Source organism: Castor canadensis, chromosome 14 (assembly GCF_047511655.1).
Source record: "Castor canadensis chromosome 14, mCasCan1.hap1v2, whole genome shotgun sequence".
Taxonomy (NCBI): domain Eukaryota; kingdom Metazoa; phylum Chordata; class Mammalia; order Rodentia; family Castoridae; genus Castor; species Castor canadensis.
This window is the reverse complement of record NC_133399.1, coordinates 329,836-351,290: the sequence shown is the minus strand read 5'-3', so window position 1 is coordinate 351,290 and position 21,455 is coordinate 329,836. Positions and strand designations below refer to the sequence as shown.

At 66.0% G+C, this 21,455-nt stretch overlaps 5 protein-coding genes across 6 annotated transcripts in view; 1 reads left to right on the top strand and 4 right to left on the bottom strand.

Annotated features, from left to right (window-relative positions):
• LOC109686275 (microtubule-associated serine/threonine-protein kinase 3) overlaps positions 1 to 21,455 on the bottom strand; it is a gene marked incomplete in the record, with an annotated part of 381,278 nt that overhangs the window by 341,421 nt on the left and 18,402 nt on the right.
• On the top strand, positions 806 to 4,563 carry LOC141416555 (ras-related protein Rab-3A). The gene is made up of 5 exons (XM_074053527.1): positions 806 to 965; positions 1,818 to 2,045; positions 2,486 to 2,604; positions 3,253 to 3,377; positions 3,790 to 4,563. The coding sequence occupies exons 2-5, from the start codon at positions 1,818 to 1,820 to the stop codon at positions 3,978 to 3,980; spliced, it is 663 nt and encodes a 220-aa protein (XP_073909628.1). The 5' UTR covers positions 806 to 965; the 3' UTR covers positions 3,981 to 4,563.
• Positions 4,765 to 7,312, bottom strand: LOC141416556 (mpv17-like protein 2). Of its 2 annotated transcripts, none has more exons than XM_074053529.1 (5): positions 7,077 to 7,312; positions 6,379 to 6,549; positions 5,910 to 5,986; positions 5,424 to 5,492; positions 4,765 to 5,288 (listed from the first exon to the last, which is right to left on the bottom strand). In XM_074053529.1, exons 1-5 carry the CDS (start codon positions 7,261 to 7,263, stop codon positions 5,232 to 5,234), a joined length of 561 nt encoding a protein of 186 aa, XP_073909630.1. In that variant the 5' UTR covers positions 7,264 to 7,312; the 3' UTR covers positions 4,765 to 5,231. The 2 variants fall into 2 exon arrangements, with proteins under 2 accessions (XP_073909630.1, XP_073909629.1); XM_074053528.1 differs by having other exon boundaries at positions 5,424 to 5,552; positions 7,077 to 7,308.
• On the bottom strand, positions 8,715 to 11,342 carry LOC109682552 (IFI30 lysosomal thiol reductase). Its single transcript, XM_020157843.2, has 6 exons — positions 11,181 to 11,342; positions 10,107 to 10,292; positions 9,949 to 10,023; positions 9,780 to 9,872; positions 9,162 to 9,314; positions 8,715 to 9,006 (listed from the first exon to the last, which is right to left on the bottom strand). Exons 1-6 carry the CDS (start codon positions 11,289 to 11,291, stop codon positions 8,887 to 8,889), a joined length of 738 nt encoding a protein of 245 aa, XP_020013432.1. The 5' UTR covers positions 11,292 to 11,342; the 3' UTR covers positions 8,715 to 8,886.
• Positions 12,565 to 20,301, bottom strand: LOC109682554 (phosphatidylinositol 3-kinase regulatory subunit beta; the record flags this gene model as incomplete). The annotated part of the gene is given in 14 exon segments (XM_074053526.1): positions 12,565 to 13,283; positions 13,386 to 13,556; positions 13,703 to 13,774; positions 14,208 to 14,384; positions 14,504 to 14,646; positions 14,941 to 15,247; positions 15,315 to 15,413; positions 15,658 to 15,757; positions 15,840 to 15,925; positions 16,731 to 16,929; positions 17,022 to 17,153; positions 17,225 to 17,275; positions 17,391 to 17,483; positions 19,569 to 20,301. Coding segments are annotated over 14 exon segments (2,160 nt in total). The 3' UTR covers positions 12,565 to 13,075.

Genomic DNA, 21,455 nt, shown 5'->3' with positions numbered 1-21,455 from the left:
GGGTTCCTGTCCCCCCAAGCCTGACTTTCCTGCAAGATTTGGAGGAGTGGCCCCCAAGTCCCCTGTCTGTGCGTCCCGACCCCGGCGAAAGGGGGGCCCCAACACCCCCAGCCGTGAGGACTTGGGGTGACCCCCCGCAGGCACCTTCCCGGTTCTCACCGCAGGCTTTGGGGAAATGGGGAGCACGCTCCACGGAGACGGGGCGGGGCTTCGGGGTGGGCGGGGCGTATCGAGGCCACGCCCCTCGGGTATTCGCCCTAAGGATTGGACATGGTGCCTCTAGATCCCGCCTCCCTCTTTTTCTTTTGTATTTTGAGCCCTAAAACACGGGGGCGGGGCATGGAACCCGTCGTGGACCCCAGTTCCTCTTTGCTGACATTGGGAGACGTCCGGCATCCCAGGTGGGCGAGGCGGGGACGGAGGAGCCCCCAACACCGTCAGAGCCCGCAGGAAAGAAGCCAAGGCTTCAGCCACTCCGCCCTTCAGACTCCTGAGAGCCACCATTGGACCGGAGAGAACGTCTTAGGTCGCTGATTGGCTCACTCACCCGTCGCTCGAGCGCTTCAGCCACTGAGAAGACGCCCCGCAGCCCCGCCTCCCTAAGGCTCACAAGAGGCGGAACAAGACCTTCAGCCGCCCCGCCCCTTTCTGGATGCGGTCGTCCGGCTCCGCCCCATCCGCACGTCAATCTCTACGAGGAAGCCCCGCCCCTTCCTCCCTTTGCTCACGTCAGTGGTCCATCTCTCCATGCGCGGCCCCGCCCCCGATGTCGTCACGAGCAATTTGCATGCGAGGCCCCGCCCCAGTCTTTGCAGGACGTCAGCGCGGACTGCAGGGGCCCGAGCCGCTGCCGTCGCTGCCGCTGCCGCGCAGCCCCGCATCGCTCACGGGGGACCCGGTCACCGCCACCGCCGGGACAGTCACCGCCGCCAGCGTCGCCGTCACATCCATCGGCGCCGGGCAAGGTGAGCGTGGCGCTTCCGGGGGCGGCTGGGCTGCTGAGTGCCTGCTTAACCTTCATTTGACTGACGGGAGGGCGGCGGGGCGGGGCGGGGGCGCGGGGCCGCATGCGGGGTGCGCGCGGCGATCGGGGTCCGTCCTGGCCGAGGCGGAGGCCTCGAGGGCATAGGGTTGGGGCCGAGGGGGGGTGGGGTCCCCATTCTCCTGATTGTCACCTTCCCCGCACCCCAGCTCTGCGGCGGAGGGGGAGGGGAGGCGGCTGCGTGCGCGTGCGCGCGCGCCGTGTCCCCGGGCCGTGTGCACGCTCGCGTGAAGTGTGCGTGTGCGTGCGCGGTTAGGGGTGCATGCAGGGGTGGACGCGTGGACTTTGCGTGTGCATCCGCGCGTGCACACACCCGTGTCCCTGGAGCCGTGTGCACGCGCCCGCCGGGGTGCAGGGAGCCGTGTGCGTGCACACGCGTGGGTCCAGTGCGGGGATGGGGGGGTGATGCGTGCACGTGAGCCTGCCTGTGGCACGCGATGCAGCTCCTGGGCCTCAGTTCTCCCATCTGGGTTTCTTTTTTTTTTTTGTGGGGGGGGGTGAGGTGGTGGCTGGGGCGGGGGAGCTGCAGATGCGCGTGCCCGAGGGACTGTCCACGCGTGCGTGCTCTCAGCGGGGCCTTGAATGATCGCTGGGGGGCGGGGACGGATGCGAGGCGTCTCGGGGTACAGCAGGAGCTTGTGGGGTGCACACCTGTCCCCTTCCCCGCTTCCACCTTGGCCTTTCAAGGTCACAGCTCAGCTCGGTGCGGGGAGCTGAGCTCCTCCGCAGGCCTGGGCTGCAAAGCACACCGTGCTTTCCCTTGTCCTGTCCCCAGATGGCATCGGCCACGGACTCCCGCTATGGACAGAAGGAGTCCTCGGACCAGAACTTCGATTATATGTTCAAGATTCTCATCATTGGCAACAGCAGCGTGGGCAAGACGTCCTTCCTCTTCCGCTACGCCGACGACTCCTTCACGCCCGCTTTCGTCAGCACCGTGGGCATCGACTTCAAGGTCAAGACCATCTACCGCAACGACAAGAGGATCAAGCTGCAGATCTGGGTGGGTCAGGTGCCCTGGGTGACCCAGCTCTCTCCCTGCATGCGGTCACTCAGTCATCCACACACTGGGCACTTATGAGGCACTTACTGTGTACCAGGCCTGGAGGAACCCCGTTCCATCAATGGGACATCTTGAGTTTCCCCAGTTTCAGGTTCAGGCCCTGTTTTGTTAAAAGCTGTGTCCTTCCAGGGCCCAGTGTTGGGTGTGACACGGAATGTGTGGGTCAGTACCCAGCACGTGTTTGTTGAAAGAATAGTAGAGCGTTCTGCAAGTGATGTCACTCTGAGGGCTAATGTTCGTAGAACAGAGGTGACCCAGCCTGCTTTCTCTGTCCTCTGACACCTGACTGACCCTCTCCGGGCCTCGGAGGACCTGGACGGGACAGTCTCAGAGCACGGTTCTCCTCTCAGCCTCTCTGACCATGGGCTCTTCGTCCCCAGGACACAGCAGGGCAGGAGCGGTACCGGACCATCACCACCGCCTATTACCGGGGGGCCATGGGTTTCATCCTGATGTACGACATCACCAACGAGGAGTCCTTCAACGCCGTGCAGGACTGGTGAGTGCTGTCCCCGAGGGCCTGGGGGACAAAGGGGACGATGCACGAGTGTGATTTTCAACCTGGAGTTGGGGCGCAGCTCGGCGGGACAGCCCGTGCCCAGTGTGCAAGAGGCCCTGGTTCGCATCCCCGAGCCCTAGGACTTGCAGGTGACTGCAAAATCTGATGAATAAGCGAGCTGCCCGGATGCGGGGTCACTGGTGAGGAAATGTCAGAATTGGCTGAAGAGGGAGGGAGATGTGGGAGGGGTGGGGGTGGCTTTTAATGAAAGAGGGACTCTGGCCCAGTGTGGTGGCTGCGCCTGTGTCCTCAGCCCTGGGGAGGTGGAGGCAGGAAGGGGACCTGATCTCAGGAGGAGAGGGGTGGCCTTGAACCTCTGGTGACCTGGCCCCTCCCCTGACAGTGACCCCGCCCCCGACCATGGCTCCTCCCCCTTCCTGGCCACTCCCCCTGGCCTTGGCTCCTCCCCCGACTGTGGCTCCTCCCTTTCTGACCAGTTCCACCTTGGCCCCTCCCCTCTGGCCCCGCCCTCCGACCTTGGCTCCTCCCCCTTGCTAGCCCCTCCTCCAGACTGTGGCCCCTCCCCCTTTCCGGTCACTCCCCTGGCCTTGTCTCCTCCTCCTGATCGGCCATCACTGCGTCCCCCAGGTCCACTCAGATCAAGACGTACTCCTGGGACAACGCACAGGTACTGCTGGTGGGGAACAAGTGCGACATGGAGGACGAGCGGGTGGTGTCGTCGGAACGTGGCCGGCAGCTGGCTGACCACCTCGGTGAGTGCGCTGCAGGGCTGGAGGCCCACACACTGGAAAAGGGACTTGTCCCGCGCAGGTGTCACAATAGATAGGAAAAGGGAGTCACCAGCAGGTGACGGATTGACCCGTTCTGCAAAGTAGCCTCCAGCTGGGTCTTGAGGGATGTGCAGGAGTTCGCTATGCACAAAGTGAGCGATTGGGCGGTGCTGTGCTGAAAGGCTTTTATGGTTGCGGACCAGAGGACGATGCGTCTCCTGGGGTGTCTGGCCAGGGTGGACGTTTTAGGGTGAGGGAAGGATGGGAAGGTCCGATGTCTTTTCTCAGAGCCCTAAACGAGCAGGGGTGGCCCTGAGTCTCCCTTCCCGCAGGAAGGTGGCTCTGGGAGTGGGAGGGGGGACACGGCCATCACTCCTCCCGTCCCTGGCCACAGGGTTCGAATTCTTTGAGGCCAGTGCTAAGGACAACATTAACGTCAAGCAGACCTTTGAGCGCCTGGTAGATGTCATTTGTGAGAAGATGTCCGAGTCCCTGGACACCGCCGACCCTGCTGTCACCGGCGCCAAGCAAGGCCCGCAGCTCACTGACCAACAGGCGCCCCCGCACCAGGACTGCGCCTGCTGAGGGTCGCCCCACCCCGCGCGCCCGCCCCACCCCCACCCACCCTATTTATTATCGTAGCTATTTATTTATTTATTGACGATGTCCCCCGCCCAGGGCACGGCTTCCGCCCCTCTCCACGCCCCACCCTGTACATACGGCACCCTGACCTCCCAGCTCTGCCGTGGCGTGTCATGGTCACTGCTCACCCTACTTTTGAGACCCCCCCCCTTTTCTTTTTGTAACTTACACCTATCAGTTGTGAAGATTGGGCCAGATGACCCCCCAGGCCAGGCTGACTGGGTGATTGATTGATAGGAGGTGGCCGGGCATCCCAGCCCTGAGCTGTGTGGCGGGAGTCCGAGGCCACTGCTGGGGCGGGGTCTCTCTGTGGACCATGAGGTCAGAGTCCAGCACCCCACTTGCTGGGCTCTTCTCCCCAAAAGTTTCCTCTTCGGGGTGGGTTGGGTGCTGGGGGTGTATTCACCACCTGAGACCCCCCCCAGACCTGTTGTGATGTCATCAGTGTCAACTGTGTCCCCCACGTCCCTAGAGGCGTCATGACCACACCACACACACTCCAATAAAGTGAATGGACCACGCGGTGCCCCTGTGTTCGGCCCCGCCTACTCCAGCCAGGCCCACCCCTTGCCCCCGTGCAAACCCAGCCCCGCCCACCACTGCCTCCGGGCCCCGCGCACCTCCGCAAGCCACACCCACCGCCGCCTCCGGCCCCGCCCCCCTCCGCAAAGCCACACCCACCGCCGCCTCCGGCCCCGCCCACCTCCGCGCAGCTCTTGCACAAGACTTGCAAAGGCAGAGTTTAATGGCGCTTCTTCCATCCCCTGCTGGTGGTTCTGGGGCTGCCTCCAGGCGGAGCGTCCTAGGATGGGACACCCCGTGTCCCCTTGCCTTGACCCAGGACCCTAGAGAGGCCCAGAGCCGGGCCCGTGGCAGTGATGCGAGGCTGGAGTGTGGGGCTGGTCGGCCTGGTGGTGACCCTGGCTCAGGACGGGACATCTCTGTCCCAGGCCACCTGAGACTACGGGGGAAAGGCTGGGGAGGGCGGTCACATGCTGCTGGCTGTGTTCCAGATGGGGAAACTGAGGCACAGCTGTGGGCTCGGCAGGCTCCGCTTAGCCTCGGTGTCCGGACATCGGTGGGGCTGGGACGTGACCCAGGACCCTGGCCTGCTGCCCAGTGCGCTTGGTGACCTTCCGAGGTCCCCGCAGGTCCACCTGGCCTCCCTGGCGTCTGTCCTGCGGGCTGGCTTGCTCAGTCCACGCGGGTGTCCAGGGCCACGCAGGCTGGGGGTGGCAGGGGACCTGGGATCTGTCCACACAGGGGTCTGGTCAGCTGCGGACCCGCTGCGGACTCACCTGTGCTCAACCCCGGCAGGGACCGCGGAGGTGGCACCTGTCCCCCGCCCGGCTCGCATGGCAGGGTGGGGCTGGGCCCCACGCTCACCCGGTACTTCAGGTAGGACAGGTAGGTGTCCCAGCCCAGCGTCAGGCAGTTGATGTAGGTGACTCGGAACTGCGGGGACACGAACAGGAAGTTCACCAGCTGCGCGGCGGGCCACACGCACCAGTCAGCCTGCGGGGCGGAGTGGGGCGCGGTGAGGGGCGGGGCTGCCGGGTGGGTGTGGCCAGGGCGGGGGCGGGGCTAGCGGGGAGGCCGGAGCCTTGAAAGATGTGACAGTTTAAGGGGCGGGGCAAGTGGGTGGGCGGGGTCTGGAGAGGTTGGAGGTGCTTGTCTACTGGGCGGGCGGGATGGGCGTGGCTAGTGACTGGGCGGGATCTGGACAGTTGGCTGCAGGGGCGTGGTTAGTTGCGGTGGGTGGGGCCTCGGCAGCTGGTTGGAGGTGCTTGGTTAGTAGGAGGGCGGGGCTAGGTGGGCGGGGCCAGGTGCGGGGATGGGCGGGGCCTGGGCAGCTGGCAGGTGACCTCCCACCTTGTAGAAGTCCCAGAACTTCTCCCGCAGCTCTTGGCAGCTCTGGTCCAGCGTCTGGCCCTCCAGGCAGCCCAGGCCTGGCAAGAAAACCTAGCACTGAGTCCAAGGCGGCAGAGCACTGTGTACTCGGGATGAGGAGGGTGGGGATGGACCTTGGGGACAGGCTTGGGGCAGAGGGGCCAGGACAGTCAGGTTGGATGGGCTCAGCGGAAGGTGGACAGGACACTTACGAACACGAGCCCTAGAGAGGGAGACACAGCCGCAGGAGAAAGCCGTTTAATTGTTTCTCCATCCCGGCCTCAGGGCCTTTGCACCTGCTGGTGGCTCCCGCTGCGGCTCCTCCTTCAGATCTCGGCCAGAGTGTCTAACCTCCTTCCCAGGGCCACCCATCATCGACCCCACTGGGTCCCTGAGAGTCCTGCATCTCTCACCCCGAAATGCAAAGCCCAGGCCCCCGGGGGCTGCTTACCCAGGAAGTACCAGACGCCCAGCATGGGCGAGGCCACCAGCTGATCCACCAGCACCTTCCTGAGGACGTTGGGGAGGCCACGCAGGCCCGATGCGGGGAGCACGCGGTCCAGCCACAGGTACCAGTAGTGCAGGAAGGGGCCCATACTGCAGCCCACCGCAAACATGCTGGCTGGGGGCCGAGATGCAGTCGGGGGGGGGACGCCCCAGCCACACCCCAAGGGCACGTGTGCATGCAGCCCACCGTGCAGAACGCCCGCCCCGTGCAATGAGCACCGTGCAAAACCACCCCGTGCAATGAGCACCGTGCAATGAGCACCGTGCAAAGCCACCCCGTGCAATGAGCACCGTGCAAAACCACCCCGTGCAATGAGCACCGTGCAAACGCCCGCCCCGTGCAATGAGCACCGTGCAATGAGCACCGTGCAAAACCACCCCCTGCAAATGCATCCTGTGCACGTCACTCAGCTGGACCCTGGGCTCTGGAATCTCGGTGAGGGGCAGAGAGGTGATGGGGACCGGGGACAGCAGGAGACAGACACCGGGGGAGGGAAGGCCCGTGTCCACGTGAATGCAAGCGAACGTCAAGGGTGCAACCAGGGGCTGAGGTCACGGTCAGGGCTCACATCCCGCTGGTGCGGTGCAGGGATCTCCTGATCGGAGGCCAAAGGTCAAGGGTCACCCGGGGTGTAGGGTCACCTGAGCGCCGCGGGTCGAAGGTCTGGCCGGGCCGGGCGCGGATCTCCCAGGACTGGCGGGCTCCATCCCCGGCCGCCATGAGAGCGCCGCAGCCCAGCGTGTTGGTGACAAGCAGCGCGCGGCCCTGGAACAGGGGCTGCCCCGCCGTCCACAGCCCGCGCAGCCACCGCCAGCCATCCTGCGCCATCGCCACCCCGGGACCCAGGAAGCGCCGTGCCAATCCGCCCCGCCCCAGGCGCCGCCAGCCAGTCGCACGCTGTCCTCGTGACCCATGTGCCCGCCCCTAGCCGCACCAACCGACCAATCGCTGATAGCCTCGAGCTGCACTGAGCCCGCCCCGAGCAATATCGACCAATAGTAAGCAGGCTTTGTTTCCAAACCGGAAGGAAACTGTCAAATACACTGACCAATTAGGAGTGTCGGAAACACATCACGCATGCCAGAGACAGACGTACTCGTATTTGCCCCGCCTCTTTCAGCACCACAGCCTATGGTTAGCCGCCGCCATAGCGCGGCCTGCCAGCACTGGCCATTGGGAGATCGGCGTCAAGTTTTCGTCCCGCCCCCCCGAGTAGCGATGACCAATCGTAGGCAGGCACCGCACTGCAAATTTCCTGGTTCTTCCGGGATGGCGGAGACGGGCGCGCCGTGGTCCCGACCGCTGCGGGGGCGAAAGCGCAGCCCTGCAAAATGTCCTCCAGCTGCGCTTGTGGTGCGCGCAGTCCACCTGCAGCCCGGGCCAGAACCCCAGCTCCGCCTGACCTTGGCCCTGACCTCATGATAATGATGCAATCAACAAACCTGTTTAAAAAAATTTTTTTTTTTAGTGCTGGGGTTTGAACTCAGGCTCTCGCACCTCAACGCTCCACCGTTTTTACGTTTTAGGTTTTTCTTTTAGGTAGGGCTGGCCTCAGACTACGGTTCTCCACCTGTGGCCTCCTACGTGCTGGGATTATAGCAGTGCCCCACCCGCCTGGCTCTTTAATTGAGATGGGGTCTCCCTAACTTGTGTGTGTGTGTGTGTGTGTGTGTGTCCAGGGTGGCTTTGAACTCACGATCTTCCGGATTTCTGCCTTCCTCCGGAGAAGATGGGATCACAGGTGTGTCCACCGCACTAAAGTCTTAATGGATCCATTTCCAGCAAGATGCAGAGGCCAGGAATTAGGAAGGCACCTGTCCCCGTCCTGTCCTGTCCTGACCCGACCCGCAGGGTCAGTGTCACAAGCACCACGGCCAGGCTGATGACATGGGCGGCCCCCACCCCCCGTTTTCTGAAACTTTCCTATAAGCAGTCCATGATCCCCTGTGCGATCTGCCCAACGAGCTCCTACTCACCCTTCAAAACCCCATTCTCAGTGCTGGTGTTCTCAGGGATGGACCCTAGGCTAGGCCTCTCTAGGGCTCCGGGGAGGGGGGTCGGTTGTCGGCTGTCAAATACGCAGCTGGACACGGTGGCCCCCACGTATCATCCCCGCTCCTTGGCAGGTGGAGACTGGGAGCTTGGTAAAAAGTTAGCAAGATGCCATCTCGATCCATAAGCTGGGTGTGGTGCCGCACGCCTGTGATCCCAGCTACTCTGGAGGCACAGGTAGGAGGAAATCCGTCCCAGGCAATGAGGCCCCATCCAGGAGAACGGAGTCACAGAAATCAAAAGGGGGGTTTATTATTTTCCTCAACGAGTGTAAACTGAGCAGCACACGGTGAGGCCCTGGTCGTGGTGGAGCTTTGGGTCCGGGCTTTGCGGTCTATGTAGAAGCTCTGCAGTTGCCGGGTGACGTCCTCTGCTGAGTCCTGGCCCACCGAGCCAGCCTCACTTGTAGCAGACCGTGCGGGGGGAGGCGGGCATGGACGAGCACACGTCCGGCTTGTCCTCGCCCTGGTACAAGTGGCACACGAGGCTGAGGAGCTGGCCGAGCTCTTTCAGAGGTTTCTGCACAAAGCCACAGGGACGGGGGGTCGGGGGTCACGCAGAGCAGGCCTGGGAGCCCAGTGCTCAGGGGACTGAGGCTGGCCTGGCTCAGAGATCTCATGACCGGTGGGACGGGTCCCCGAGGTCACCCCGACCCCCCCCCACACCGTGCTCACGCCGTTGACGACGACCCAGGGCACGAACTCGTGCGGCGGCTGCAGGGCGTCGGTGAGCTGGGCGTTGTGGTGCATCAGCTGCAGGCCCCGCTCGCCGGTGGCACACTGCAGGATGACGCTGGGCGACACCGGGGGGGCGTACACCTCCAGGCACTGCCGGGGGACACGGGCTCAGCTTCCTCCCCGTTATCTCCCCACCCAACCCAACCCAACCCAACCGTCCCCCGTGCCCGGCCCTACTTCCCCCTTGGGGACGCTTGTAAATAGTAGGCGCTCAATACGGGCTCCAGTGGAAGCCAGGCAGACCTGACGCCCCTGTGTCGTTTCCTCATTTGCTGGTCACCCCCCCCCTTTCCCAAACTCCTCAGTGTCCCCAAACCCCACTTGCGTGGCTTGGGTGTTTGATGAGTGAATAAACGATGGTGGCGAATGCCTCACCCTTTGGGGACTTCTTTTTCGTACTTGGCGACTTATTTTTCACCCCCGCCCCTCAGTGGGGCGGCCCAGTGAGAAGGAAAGGCCTCGGGGTCACTCCTAACACCGCACACCCCGTTTTTCCTGAGGTTTTTGCCCTTGAACTTGGGTCTGCCCGGGATGGGGTGGCAAGGGCTGGCGCACCGGCTTCAGGTTCTTCTCCATTTCATCCATCTCCTCCATGCAGACGATGGTCAGGAAGGCGGCATCCCAGTCCAGCAGGTCCAGCAGGCAGGCCTGGGGCAGCAGGGGGTGAGGGGGCGCCCGGGGTCCCCCCAAGCCGGCCTGGGGAGCCCCGGCCCTGCGCGCTCACCTCCACCTTGTTGAGCGCGCACTCGCGCTCCCCGTGCTGGCACGAGAACTCCCACGAGCCGCCCACGCTGCGCTCCTAAAAGCAAAGCGCGCGGGGCCCCGGGTGAGGCCGGGCGCCGCCCCGCCCCTCCCCCGCCCGGCCTCAGTTTCCCCACGCACACGAGCGTTCCCATAGGGCACCAGGGTGACGTTGAGGATCTCCAGGGCCATGAGCCACGTGGGGAACAGGTCTCGCACCAGGAAGCTCCGGCAGCCCCCGCACAGGCTCTCGTAGTACAGGTCCACGGTCACGGGCGGCGCCGCCCGCGGCTTTCGGAGGGGACCCTGCAGGCACAGCCCCGGGGGCTGGCGACAGGGGACCGTTAGGGAAACTGCATACAGCGGGCGCCCCTCCAGCCTCTCCAACCCCCCCCCCCACGCCACCCCAACCCATGGCCCCAGGGGCAGGGGGCATCCAGCAGGTGCCAGGCATCAGTGCCATCTTCCTGGCGTCACTTCATCTGCAAAAGGGGCTCCAGCCTTGCCAACAGTTGGCTCGGACCCTGGCAAACAGGAGGCGCTTAACAGCTGCCCAGCCCTTTGGCCCTTCTCTCCAGGCGGCCGTGCAGAGGCCCCGCATGCAGTAAGAGCTCAGGGCCTGTGCATTTCTGCTCCTTTCTGCCCTCGGTCTCCTGGTACTGCCTTCTCGGAGGTGCACACCACAGGAGCCGAATCCTTGCACACTTCTGGTCACTTCACCCCCTCCATCCAGAGCCTTGTCCCCATTTGGATCAAGAACGGCGCTTCGCCCACGCAGCCTCCTTATTTACTGTCGCTCTCCAGGGACCCACGTGAGTCGCAAGCCCGGTGCCCCCACAGAGGCGGCGCCTAATACATGCTGACTTCCGCTCGGCGCTGCAGGGTGGCGGGTCACACTCGTGGCCGTGGCCGTGGCCGTGGCCGTGGCCGTGTCGAGAGCGTCCGAGGCACGCGGGCCGGAACGCGGGAGCTGCTGAGCTGGTCTGGGCTCCCGCACCCGACCCACAAGTGCGTACACAGTAGGCGCCTAATGAATGCGCGCGGGGCGAGGGGACGGGGTCTGTGACAGCTGTGAGCCAGGGGGATGTGAAACGCCTCGGAGACCCAGGGGCTCGCGGGGTGGGGGTGGGGTGTCCGGCCGGGGCTGGGCAGTGACTGTCCCTTGGGTCCCCGTGAAGTTAGGAGGCGTCTGTTCCTCCAGGGCTCCGTCCCTACCTTACAGGTGGCAGACCCCTCGAAGGACATTTCCAAGGAGCCTGCCTCGGGGACGGCGACCAGAAGGACGAGGAGCAGCGGCAGGAAGGACAGGGACAGGACGGGCGACATGGCCAGGGGGGTCAAAAGCGCGGCGACTGGAGGGCGGCGGGGCGGAAGAGGTGCTTTTATTCGGCGCGGGCCACGCCCCCAGATGACGTCACCAGTAAGGCCTCGCCCCCACCCAGAGGCCTACTTCACGAGCGCCCAAGCCTAGGCCACGCCCACTGCAGGCCACGCCCCACTACCTAGGCGCCAGTGAGCTGGGATCCTCTCCAGGCCACGCCCCCAATCACAGCGTGCTCATTCTGGCCCCGCCCCCGCCCGCCAGGTGCTGAGCCCCACGCCACGTGACCACCCGGCCGTGCTCCTCGCCGCGGTGTCGGCTCAGCCCGGCCCGGCGACATGAGGGTCGGGGCCGCCTCGGTGACTCCCGGTCCCCCAGCCTCTGGAGCAGTTGCGCTCCGCAGCCCGCGTCCCCACCGCCCTGGCCGCAGCGGACCAGAAAGCAGAAGCATGCGCGAGGTTCGGCGGACACAGCTGGCCTCCCTCCCTCTCTGGCCTGTCCCCAAGTCTTTCAAGACTGGCTGGAGGGGGGACATGGCAGCTTGGGGACCGGACCCTAGGACTCCGCTGACCGTTCAGTGACCAGGTCTCCCCTCTGCAACGGCGGCCTCAGAGGCAGGGGCTAGGGGGCTGCACCCCGGGACTGTGCGGCTGGGGACGGTCCCCAAGCAGGGGCGGCCAGGCAGAGAGAGGCTGGACCTGGGCACAGAGGCTCTGGGGATCTCGGGGGGACGCTGCAGACCCTCAGGTCAGCACCCCGCGGTCCTGCTGCGGTGGTCAGTTCTGGGGACCCCGCACCCTGCCGGAGTTCCCCTGAAGTCCCCGGGCGCAGCCACCCGCCCTGACTCACAGCCATTTCCTCCCCTCCTCATGGCTGGGGCTGGGTGGGGCCCGCGCCGAGCACCCAGCCCCACGTGCGCCTTGGCCCCGCGCTGCCCAGGCCGCAGCTCCAGCAGCGCTTGAGAAACGTCTCTGCACTGGCCACGAGTGTCCCAAACGTCCCCGTGAGGCCAGGGTGTCCAAGGCCATTTTGCAGCGGTGGTCACTGCAGAGCCCCTGAGGCTGCCCAGAGAGGGCAGGTGTGTGGAGGTCGCACAGCCGCTCAGTGTGCAAGCAGGACACCGGCCACCCGCATCCACGCCCAGGGCGCACGGGGACCTGTCACCACCGCCTGCCTCTGCCACCCGAGGCCGGGGTCAGGGATGCGGTGAGAGGGAGGGGAGGACAGCTGACACCGCAGGGTCCTCGCCCGCACGACACGAGTCACCGAGTCACCACGCTCCTGTCACCGTTTTATATCCGCGCCAATGACAGCGTACCGTACAAACCCGCGCCAGTCCAAGTGTAGTGTAGAAACCCGGGGCTTGCGCCCCAAAAACGGGGGAGAAAGGGGGTGTCACAGGAACACACAACAAAAAGCTGCTTCCCGGCGGCCCCGCCGGCAGTGTCGCATGAGGCCACCCGGTGGCGGCGGCTGTGGCATCGCTGCCTTCTGGTCTCTGGGGACTTCTGCGAACCGCTGGTTTCAGTTCAGCATGGAGAAGGGAAGCGGGGTCCCCGGGGCGGGTCCCGCCCGGCCCGGCACGGCCCAGCCCAGCCCAGCCCCAAATGTCATGGCGAAGGGTTTTTGGAAGCAGCCGGGCATGAAGTTTCTTCCTGGCCTGACCCCAGATCTATGGCTTAAAAATCGGGGCGCCCAGGCTGGGGCCGCGCAGCCCGGGGCCTCTGTAAACATGGCAGGCGCAGCTGCAGCCTGGAGGGGCCCTGCGGCCGGAAGGACAGAGGCCGGGTCAGCGCGCGGTGGGCGGCGGCCCCGGGCCCGGGGCGCGCACGGGGTGGGCGAGGGTGACGGCCAGCGCGTCGTTGTGCTGCATGAGGGATGCATGCTGGTAATGGAGCACCAGCTCCTTCAGCGAGCCGTACAGGTTGTAGGGCTCCGCGAAGCCGAAGCCGGTGGCCGTGCGGTAGATGACGCAGTGCTTGGTGTCCCCGTCCACCCTGCGAGGCGGGGACAGGGCGGGTCAGAGGGGCCCCACCCCCGGCTTCCCCCTGCTCCCCCTGGCCCGGCACACAGTCGGTGCTCAATCCGTGCGCACTCACACGACGGAGCAGGCGTAGCAGCCCCGCTGGCTGCTCTCCCGGATGAGGAACGTCCCGTCCCGCCGGCCGCTCAGCATCTCCTCCGCCTGCGTCCGGTTGATTTTGCCCACGTACCAGGTGCGCTCCTCGTGGTGCGGCAGGTCGTCCTCGTCCTCCATCAGCGCGTACTGGCTGTGCGGGACGGGGGAAAGGTGTCCCGGTCACTCGTCACCCGGCGCACTGCCGGCATGGCCAGGCGTCCCCAGCAAACTCCTATTCATCTTGCACAACCCTCCCCGGATGGCCCCTTCCCCGTGTCCTTGGAGGCGGCTACTCACTCCTCAGCCTCATTTCTGATCCCCAGCCACTCGTTGATGTTCTTCTGCCGGGCGCCTTTCTGGGTGAGCCACCTGCGAGGGACGCGGGGTGAGCGCGGTGCTGGAGGGGAAACTGAGGCAGAGCCCACGGCGGCCTGGGCACATGGGCTGTAAGTGCAATGCCCCCGGGTGCCGTAAGGAGGTGGCCTCGACCAGGACGGGGCGGCTGCAGCACAGCCCTGCCCCTCACCCTTCACACGGGCAGCCAGGGCTCTGCTCCTGCGTGCCTCAGTTTCCCCGGCACTGAAGGAGCACACAGGCTCCTGGTGCCTGCGGTCCAGCGCCCCCGCCCCTTCTCTCTCTGCGTCTGTCTGTCACTCCCTCGCTCACACGGGGGCACTGGTCCTGCATCTCTCTGTCCACTTCCGTCTGTGTCCGTCCGTCCGCCCCGCTCACAGCAGGCCCTGGTCCCACATCTGTGTGTCCGTCCGTCCGTCCGTCCGTCCACGTCCGTCCGCCGGCTCACAGCAGGTACTGGTCCCGCGTCTTGCGCAGGCGCAGCAGGTCGGGCTTCAGGCTGTTCATGCGCTTGTCGATCTCGCGGTTGTCCGACGCCTGCGCCCGCAGGTCCTGCTCCAGCTTGGCGCGGCTCTCGTGGATCTCGGCGATGCGGGACTTGAGCCGCTCCGAGTTCAGCAGGATCCTGCGGGCAGGGAGGGGACGAGAGGCGTCCACGCTCCTGCCCGAGCCCTCCATGCGCCCTCTGATCGCGCTCTCTGGCGGACTCCTACTCGTCCTTCCCCGGGCAGGGCGGCAGCGAACCTCTGCATCTCCTTCTCGTTGCCCTCCCGCCGGAAGCGCTCCAGGTACTCCTTGCTGCACTTCTCCTGCGTCTGGCCTTGCTCCTCGAAGATCTTGATGGTCTCGTTGAACGCCTCGATGGCTGTGCGCTTCATCTGCAGCTCCTGGCGTGGTGGGGGTGGAGGGGACACAGCCTCTGTGCCTCCCCGGGTTCCCCAAAACTCCCTCACGAGGGCTGAAGGCAGTGACCACTCTAGCAGGGAGGCTGCTCACCCTGCAGAGTGAACTCTTACGCAGCCTTCAAAGTCCCACCCGTCAAGCCCCTCCCTCCTTTACAGCCTCCTTTGCATTTTCAACACGGGGTCCTGCCATCAGTGCTGGACGGTGGCCCAAGTAATGGTCACAGACTGCTGTTCTGACTGATGGCCCGTGCCTCGGTGTCCCGGCGCGGGCGGTACCTGTGAGGTCCGCGTGTACTCCTCGTACAGCTGGTCGTACTCGCGGCTCTTGTCCTGGTACTGTTGGTGGTAGACCTTGAGCTGGGCGCCCACGGCCTCCACGCTGTCCTCCTTGACGACCTGGTCCTGCTGGTGCTTGGACACGGGGTAGAGCAGCCGCGTGTCCAGCTTGGCGTTGTACTGGGCCAGTGACTCGTGGCGGTAGTGCGTGATGAGGTCCACCACGGAGCCGAAGGTCAGCGGCTCCGAGAAGCCGTAGTGGCCGTCGCGGTGGAAGACCTTGATCAGCTTGTTGTTCCCGCCCTTCCTGCGGGGACGGCGTGGTGTCCAGCGGTCCCGCGCCCAAGCCCCTCACCCCCAGCACCGGGACCCACCTGAGCGTCAGCGTGTACTCGCCCTGGATCTTGCTGGACGCGTCCCGCACGAGGAAGGTGCCGTCGGGCGTGTCCCGCAGCTTCTCGTTCACCTCCTCCCTGGGGGACAGGATGTCTGCCCCTGCCCCTGCCCAGTGTCCCCTACTCCTGCCCACTGCCCCTGCCACTGTCCCTGCCCAGTGTCCCCTACTCCTGCCCACTGCCCACTGCCCCTGCCCAGTGTCCCCTACTCCCGCCCACTGCCCACTGCCCCTGCCCAGTGTCCCCTACTCCTGCCCACTGCCCCTGCCCCTGCCCAGTGTCCCCTACTCCTGCCCACTGCCCCTGCCCCGCCACACCCTACCTGGAGATGTCCCCCCAGTACCACTCGGCGTCCTGCAGGGCCGGCGCGCTGCCCCCGTTGGCCGGGCCCGGCTTGGCCCTGGACGGCTTGGGCGGCAGGGCTGGGGACCGAATGCACGTGAGGCGCCTGCTGAGAACCGAGGCTGCCCCCACCCCACAGCACGGCGCGCAAAGCGGGGTCACCTGGGGGCGCAACCTCCCGCTCCTCCAGGAGCTCACGCAGCAGCTTCTCCACCAGCAGCGCGGGGAAGTCGGGGCTCGGCTCGCTCCTGGGAAAAGGGGAGGTGCGGGTCAAGGCTGGGCAGGGCCTGCGGGCTGTGTGCACAGGCAGGTGTATGCAGGAGACGACCCATAAGTGCTCACCACATGCAGGCAGCAAGAGACCAACGCTGGGCATGCAGGGGAAGGTGCGGGCCCCGCCCCTCTTCACTCCAGCACAGCTTTGGGCCAGGCCACAGCCACGCCCACCTAAAAGTTCCCCCTTCCCTCTCTACAGCGCTGAGGCTTTTTTGGCCAGGCCCCAGCCACTCAGATCTGACCACGACCCCAGAAAACCGCTCCCCTTTGCTGTGGTTCAGTCCCTGCGACCACGGCCCGCCCCAGCCCGCTCAGCCACGCCTTTACCCCCTTTCGCATTACTTTCCAGCCACGCCCCCAACCCCCGCCCCCGCGCAGCTCAGCCACGTCCCCGCCCCCTGCTCAGCTCAGCCACGCCTTTACCTCCTTTCGCATTACTTTCCAGCCACGCCCCCAACCCCGCCCCCACGGCTGCTCAGCTCAGCCACGCCTTTACCCCCTTTCGCATTACTTTCCAGCCACGCCCCCAGCTCAGCTCAGCCACGCCTTTCCCTCCTTTCGCATTACTTCCCAGCCACGCCCCCAGCCCCGCCCTCGCCCAGCTCAGCCACGCCTTTCCCCCTTTCGCATTACTTTCCAGCCACGCCCCCGCCCCCGCCCTTTCAGTTAGGCCTCTGCCCAGAGCCTGCGACCACGCCCCTCTTGCCCCATTAGATTCCCCACTGCCGTGACCACGCCCCCGCCCCCGCCCCCGGCAGGCTGGGAGCCGCAGCTCACCCGTCAGGCGCGCCCCCTGGCGGCGCGGTGGGCAGCAGCAGCGGCCCGAAGGCGGCGGCCAGCGCGCGGACGGCGGGGCCGGGGGCGGGCGCGCGGCGGGCCACGCGCGCCAGGTGCTGGAGCAGGAAGCGCAGCGTGAGCGCGCGGTGCAGCGGCAGCGTCGGGGGCTCCAGCACCGGCCCCACGGGCCCCGCGGCTTCTGCGGACAGACGGCCAAGGCATGAGCCCCGGCTGGGCTGCAGCAGCCGACCTCCTCCCTCACCTGCGGGCCGCGCTCCCCGCCGCGCTCACCCCGCAGGGCCCGGTGCGCCTCGGCCGCGGCCTCGGGGGTCAGCAGGGCTGCAGGCAGGGCCCGCAGGAAGGCCTTGATGCCGTCGGACAGGGCGGCGGTGTCCCACTGGTCCACGTCCCCCAGGGCCCAGTCTGCAGGTGCAGGGGACAGTCCGACCGTGCGCCTCCCTGGCACCCCCCAGGCCCCCCAGGGCTCCCCTCACCTGTCCTGGCGGCCGGCAACTCGGGCCTGCAGAGAGCGTCGCCGTCCAGCCCTGGGGACAAGGGAGCAGGTGCCGTGCCCGCAGGTGCACCGCTTCCCGCCCAGTCCCCTCTGTGCAAAGGGAGCCCGGCCACCGGGCCATTGCCACGGCCACGCCGGCTGCTCACCTGTCTGCTCCATGGCTTCCACCAGCCTCACCAGGATGGGGGGCGCCACGTCGGGCGGGGAGAACTGCTCGGGCAGGTCGGGGAGCGTGAGGCCTGGCAGGAGGGGACGGTCCGTCGGTGGGGCCCCAGCTCAGGACCCCCGTGCTGGGGGGACCCCCGGCCCCTCTCCCCCGAGGGCTCTGTGCACGAGGACCGGCTCCCCGGGTAAGACCTCAGGGATGCACACACCAGGTGAAGAGGGCTGGCCCCTGGCCCCTGGCCGCTCCCCCCAAAGCCATGCAAGCTCCAGCCCTATTGGAAACGGGGTCTTTGCGGGTGCAGGTAAGGTACGGATGTCAGGTGGGCCCAGTCATGCCTGCGGGGTTGTAAGAAGAGGACACAGGTGGAAGTCACCATTCCAGACTCAAGGGAAATCCCATATTGCCTTCAAAGCCAGGAAGGAGCAGGCTGACTTTGAACTTGGCCTCTGGAAACATGAGGGAATAAATTCCCACGACTCAGGGCCACTGCTTGTGGTGTCTCCTTACGATGAAACCCACAGAACAGGCTGTGAGCTCCACTGTCTGCTGTGCAACCCTGGACATGGTGCCCACCCTCTCTGGGCCACGGTCACCTCAAAGGAAAAACAGGCAGGTGTGGCCTGTGCCCCATCTTTTGTGGAGCTGGGGACCCCCCAGTCCCTGCACATGCCAGGCAGCTCTACCTGAGCCGCACCCCGCTTGCCATGGCCTCTCCCTTCTCCCTGCAATCAAGACTGGCAGGGAAGGAAGTCCAGCTGAGCCCAACAGCTGCGACAGGGCCTGCCCCTCTCTGCATCCCGTGCACCCCTGGCCTGGCCTCCTCGTGGCCCATGTCCCCCTCGCAGGGCCCTCTGTGTGCAGCCTCGCCTGTCCCACTACCATTTGGGACTCTGGCCCTCGGCGGGACGCCCTGGCACAGAGCGGGGACAAGCCAGGGCCTGTGCTTCTCAGTGAAGGGCCAGGTGACGCCTCAGGCTGGGGGAGGCCCAGCTGCACAGACGATGCCATAAACAAACAAAAAAACTGAGGAAGCACCAGGGAAGGGGGGCAGCAGACCAACCTGGCCCAGGGTGACCTGTGTGTAAAATAGGGAGGAAGGTCCCCCAGGGTCAGGCACCCCTCACTTCACAGAGCAGCTCCCCGCGGGGGCACAGCTGGGGGCCAGGCCTGCAGCTCTGTGCGTGAATTCCCGGGCTCCAGGCAGGGCCAGGTGCAAAGGACCCCATCCTGCTGTTTCCAGAAGAGAACCTGAGGTCCCGCGGGGGTCACGCAGCCCAGGAAGGCTTGCAGGGTCAGGCTGGGGACACGTGGGTGCTGTGTGCGGGCCAGGAGGGAGGGTGGTGCCTGTTACCAGGGGGAGAGGCAGGCTCTGGCCGCCGGCCCGGATGGGGCCTCCGAGGCTCCTCCAGGCCTGGCCCGGCTCTGCAGACGCCAGATGCCGGGTGGGGGGGGACGGCCAGGCCAGCACGGCCTCGGCCCATCCGTCCCCTGCTGCGAGGGCTGGCCCGGGTCTCTCAGGGCAGCGTCCCCTCACGAGGCCGCCCCAGGTGAGCGGCCTGTGCCTGCCCTGTGGTCTCCTGGCCTACACCCAGGACCCCCACGATGCAGGCGGCTTGGGGCAGACCGTGCTGGGTGCTGGGCCGCCTTCAGCCGCCTCCCCACGACTCCAGCCTCAGTTTCCCTGGCTGGATCCTTTTCCCTCACATCACAGGGCCGTGATGCCCCAGTGCCAGCACAGTCCTGTGGAGCGGGGACGCCTGGGGTCTAGGACAGGGACGTGGGCGGCCTCCCCTGAGTCACCCTCAGTGGACTTCATGGCTCCTTCGTTTTGGAAACAGGAAAATCATTCGGTGGCCGCCCCTACTCTCTCTGCTCTGCCCTGGCCCTGCTGTGACCTCCCCACCTTGGGGCCTTTGCCCCCTGCCTGGGCAGAGGCCCTCGGCTCCTCCCACACCAGTCCCTGTCCCCACGGTACAGGCCGCCACCCAGCCACACCCTTGACGGTTCCTGAACCAGAGTCCTCACAAGGGCAGGGCCAGGCCTGGCATCACCAGGACGGCCCACCGTGGACAGCAGTGTCATGACCCGGGCATCCGGTCACCGCGGAGAAGAGACTGAGGGTCCCAGGGGACCTCCCCTCTCCACCGCCTCTGCTTACCTGGCTCAGGGGCTCCGTCGTGGGGCCTGGCGGGCAGCGGGCGGGGGCCTCGCGGACGAGGGCCAGGCCGGGCCAGGGCCACGGGCCCCAGGAACTCCACGTAGGTGCCGGGGAAGTCACCGCGCTGCCGTGTGCGCTCGTTAAACCCGGGCATCCAGCCCACGCTCTGCGGGCAGCGCTCGCCGCCCTCGCTCACGCCCAGCGCCTGCAGGGCCGCCCTGCTGACCACCAGCATGTCGCCGGGCAGCAGCTCCAGGTCCTCAGGCCGCTCCCGGCGGAACGGGTACAGCGCGCGGTACTGGAAGCCCTCGGCGCCGGCCATGGTGGCCGCCTGGGTGGCTTGGGGCGCTCAGGTGGCTGCTGGGGGCCCCGCTGGCCCCATGGGCCGGGCTGCGGGGTCCGTGAGTTGGCCTTGGGGGGCCCGGGTGTCTACTTCCAGCAGAAGTCGGGGCGACCGTGGGGATCGCTCATGCTTGCTGTCCCAATGTGACACAGCCGTGACGAGGGCTGCGTGTCGCTCTGTGCACCATGCGTCTCCCACGCTGCGTGGGTCTGTGCAGTGCTCTTGGGTCACTCGGCCACTGGGTCCCCCAGCAGATGGTGGCGCTGCGGCCAGTGGCTCACTCACTTCCGCGGGGGGCCATCGGAGGCTGAGGCTGCCAGCTCCTCCGGCTGTGCCAGACGAGATGGCCAAGGGCACAGGCTGTCACCATGTTCAGCCACAGAGACAGACCTGGAGGAACAGGGACGGGACAGAGTCAGCAGTTGGCCCACAGACACGGGCCCAAAGATGGATCAGCACGTCCAGGTGACCTGCAGCCGGATCCTGTTCTCTCTGCGCCTCAGTTTCTCTGTCTATGAAATGAGCTGTCCCACGTACACTGTGCACTCAGCCAACAGCTCGGTAGAGAAGGGGGAAACTGAGGCTCAGAGCAGGGAGGTCAGGAAGAAACCAGGAGCAAAAGCCACACCTGCCAACTCCGGGCTTAGACAGACAGACGCAGGCTGCAGGTGCACGGCCACCTGGTGAATAGAACTCAGATCAGTGGATGAAGCGGGTGTGTGTGAGTGGGGTGCTGGGTGTGCTTTTGGGTGGCAGCTGAGCAGTGAAGGAAGCAGAAGAGGGAGAAAACGGTGAGGAAGGAGCCCCAAGTGGAAGCTCAGAGGTCTGTCCCAGCCAGAGGACCCCAAGTCTGCAGAAAGCGGAAGGAGAGGGTCCCCAACAACGGAAAACACAGGGAGGCATCAACAAGCGCCAATGGGGACCTTAGCTCCGGGTGGGAGGAGGATGGACGTGGACAGAGAGGGTGCTGCACACTCCCCCGAAAAGCCTCAAGCTGGGGGTGCAAAGCTCAGCCTCATGGGGGACCTCGTGGGGTGCAGAGCTCTCCTGGAGGCCCTGAGGATGGCCTGGCAGAGGCAGGGGCCATGCTAGCACTTGGCATGGGGACAGTGGTGCCAAGAGCACCCCAAGTGCCAAATGCAAAGTCCTGGCTTTGTCCCCGGGGTGCAGGGACCGTGACAGGTGTCCAGCACGGAAGCGGAACCCAAATGCCCTTGTCCCCACCTGCCACGGGGGGGAAAAATCGAGTCCAGGAGCGGGCACCCACCGTGCGCCCTGGTGAGCGCGCGCGCGCGCACGCGCAGCAAGGCGGGGGGGGGGGCGCGGCGGCGCGCACGCACGCACTCGCGTACGCACGCCTTCGACCCGGGGGACCCCGCAGCAGAGGGACGCCGGAAGTGGGTGTACCCCGGTTTCCCCCCGCCCAGCACGATCTCGGGGTGGGGGGGCGGCTCCGGTTTCCCACCTCCCACACACACACCCGAACCCCGAAATCCGTCCGAACTGTCTCGGGCGTGCGCTTGGCCGCCGACCCCCAATTCCCG

Bases quoted from the DNA above. Each gene is read 5' to 3' on its own strand.
- LOC141416555 (XM_074053527.1), top strand. From the start codon at position 1,818: ATGGCATCGGCCACGGACTCCCGCTATGGACAGAAGGAGTCCTCGGAC. The intron at 2,046-2,485 runs GTGGGTCAGGTG...CTTCGTCCCCAG, and splicing joins GGATCAAGCTGCAGATCTGG to GACACAGCAGGGCAGGAGCG. The intron at 2,605-3,252 runs GTGAGTGCTGTC...TGCGTCCCCCAG, and splicing joins TTCAACGCCGTGCAGGACTG to GTCCACTCAGATCAAGACGT.
- LOC141416556 (XM_074053528.1), bottom strand. From the start codon at position 7,263: ATGGCGCAGGATGGCTGGCGGTGGCTGCGCGGGCTGTGGACGGCGGGG. The intron at 6,550-7,076 runs GTGACCCTACAC...CTCGGCCCCCAG, and splicing joins CTTCGACCCGCGGCGCTCAG to CCAGCATGTTTGCGGTGGGC. The intron at 5,289-5,423 runs GTGAGCGTGGGG...CTGTGTGGACAG, and splicing joins TGTCCTACCTGAAGTACCGG to ATCCCAGGTCCCCTGCCACC.
- LOC109682552 (XM_020157843.2), bottom strand. From the start codon at position 11,291: ATGTCGCCCGTCCTGTCCCTGTCCTTCCTGCCGCTGCTCCTCGTCCTT. The intron at 10,024-10,106 runs GTGCGTGGGGAA...CTTTGCTTTTAG, and splicing joins TGCCCTATGGGAACGCTCGT to GAGCGCAGCGTGGGCGGCTC. The intron at 9,007-9,161 runs GTGAGCACGGTG...GGCTTTGTGCAG, and splicing joins CCTGGGTCGTCGTCAACGGC to AAACCTCTGAAAGAGCTCGG.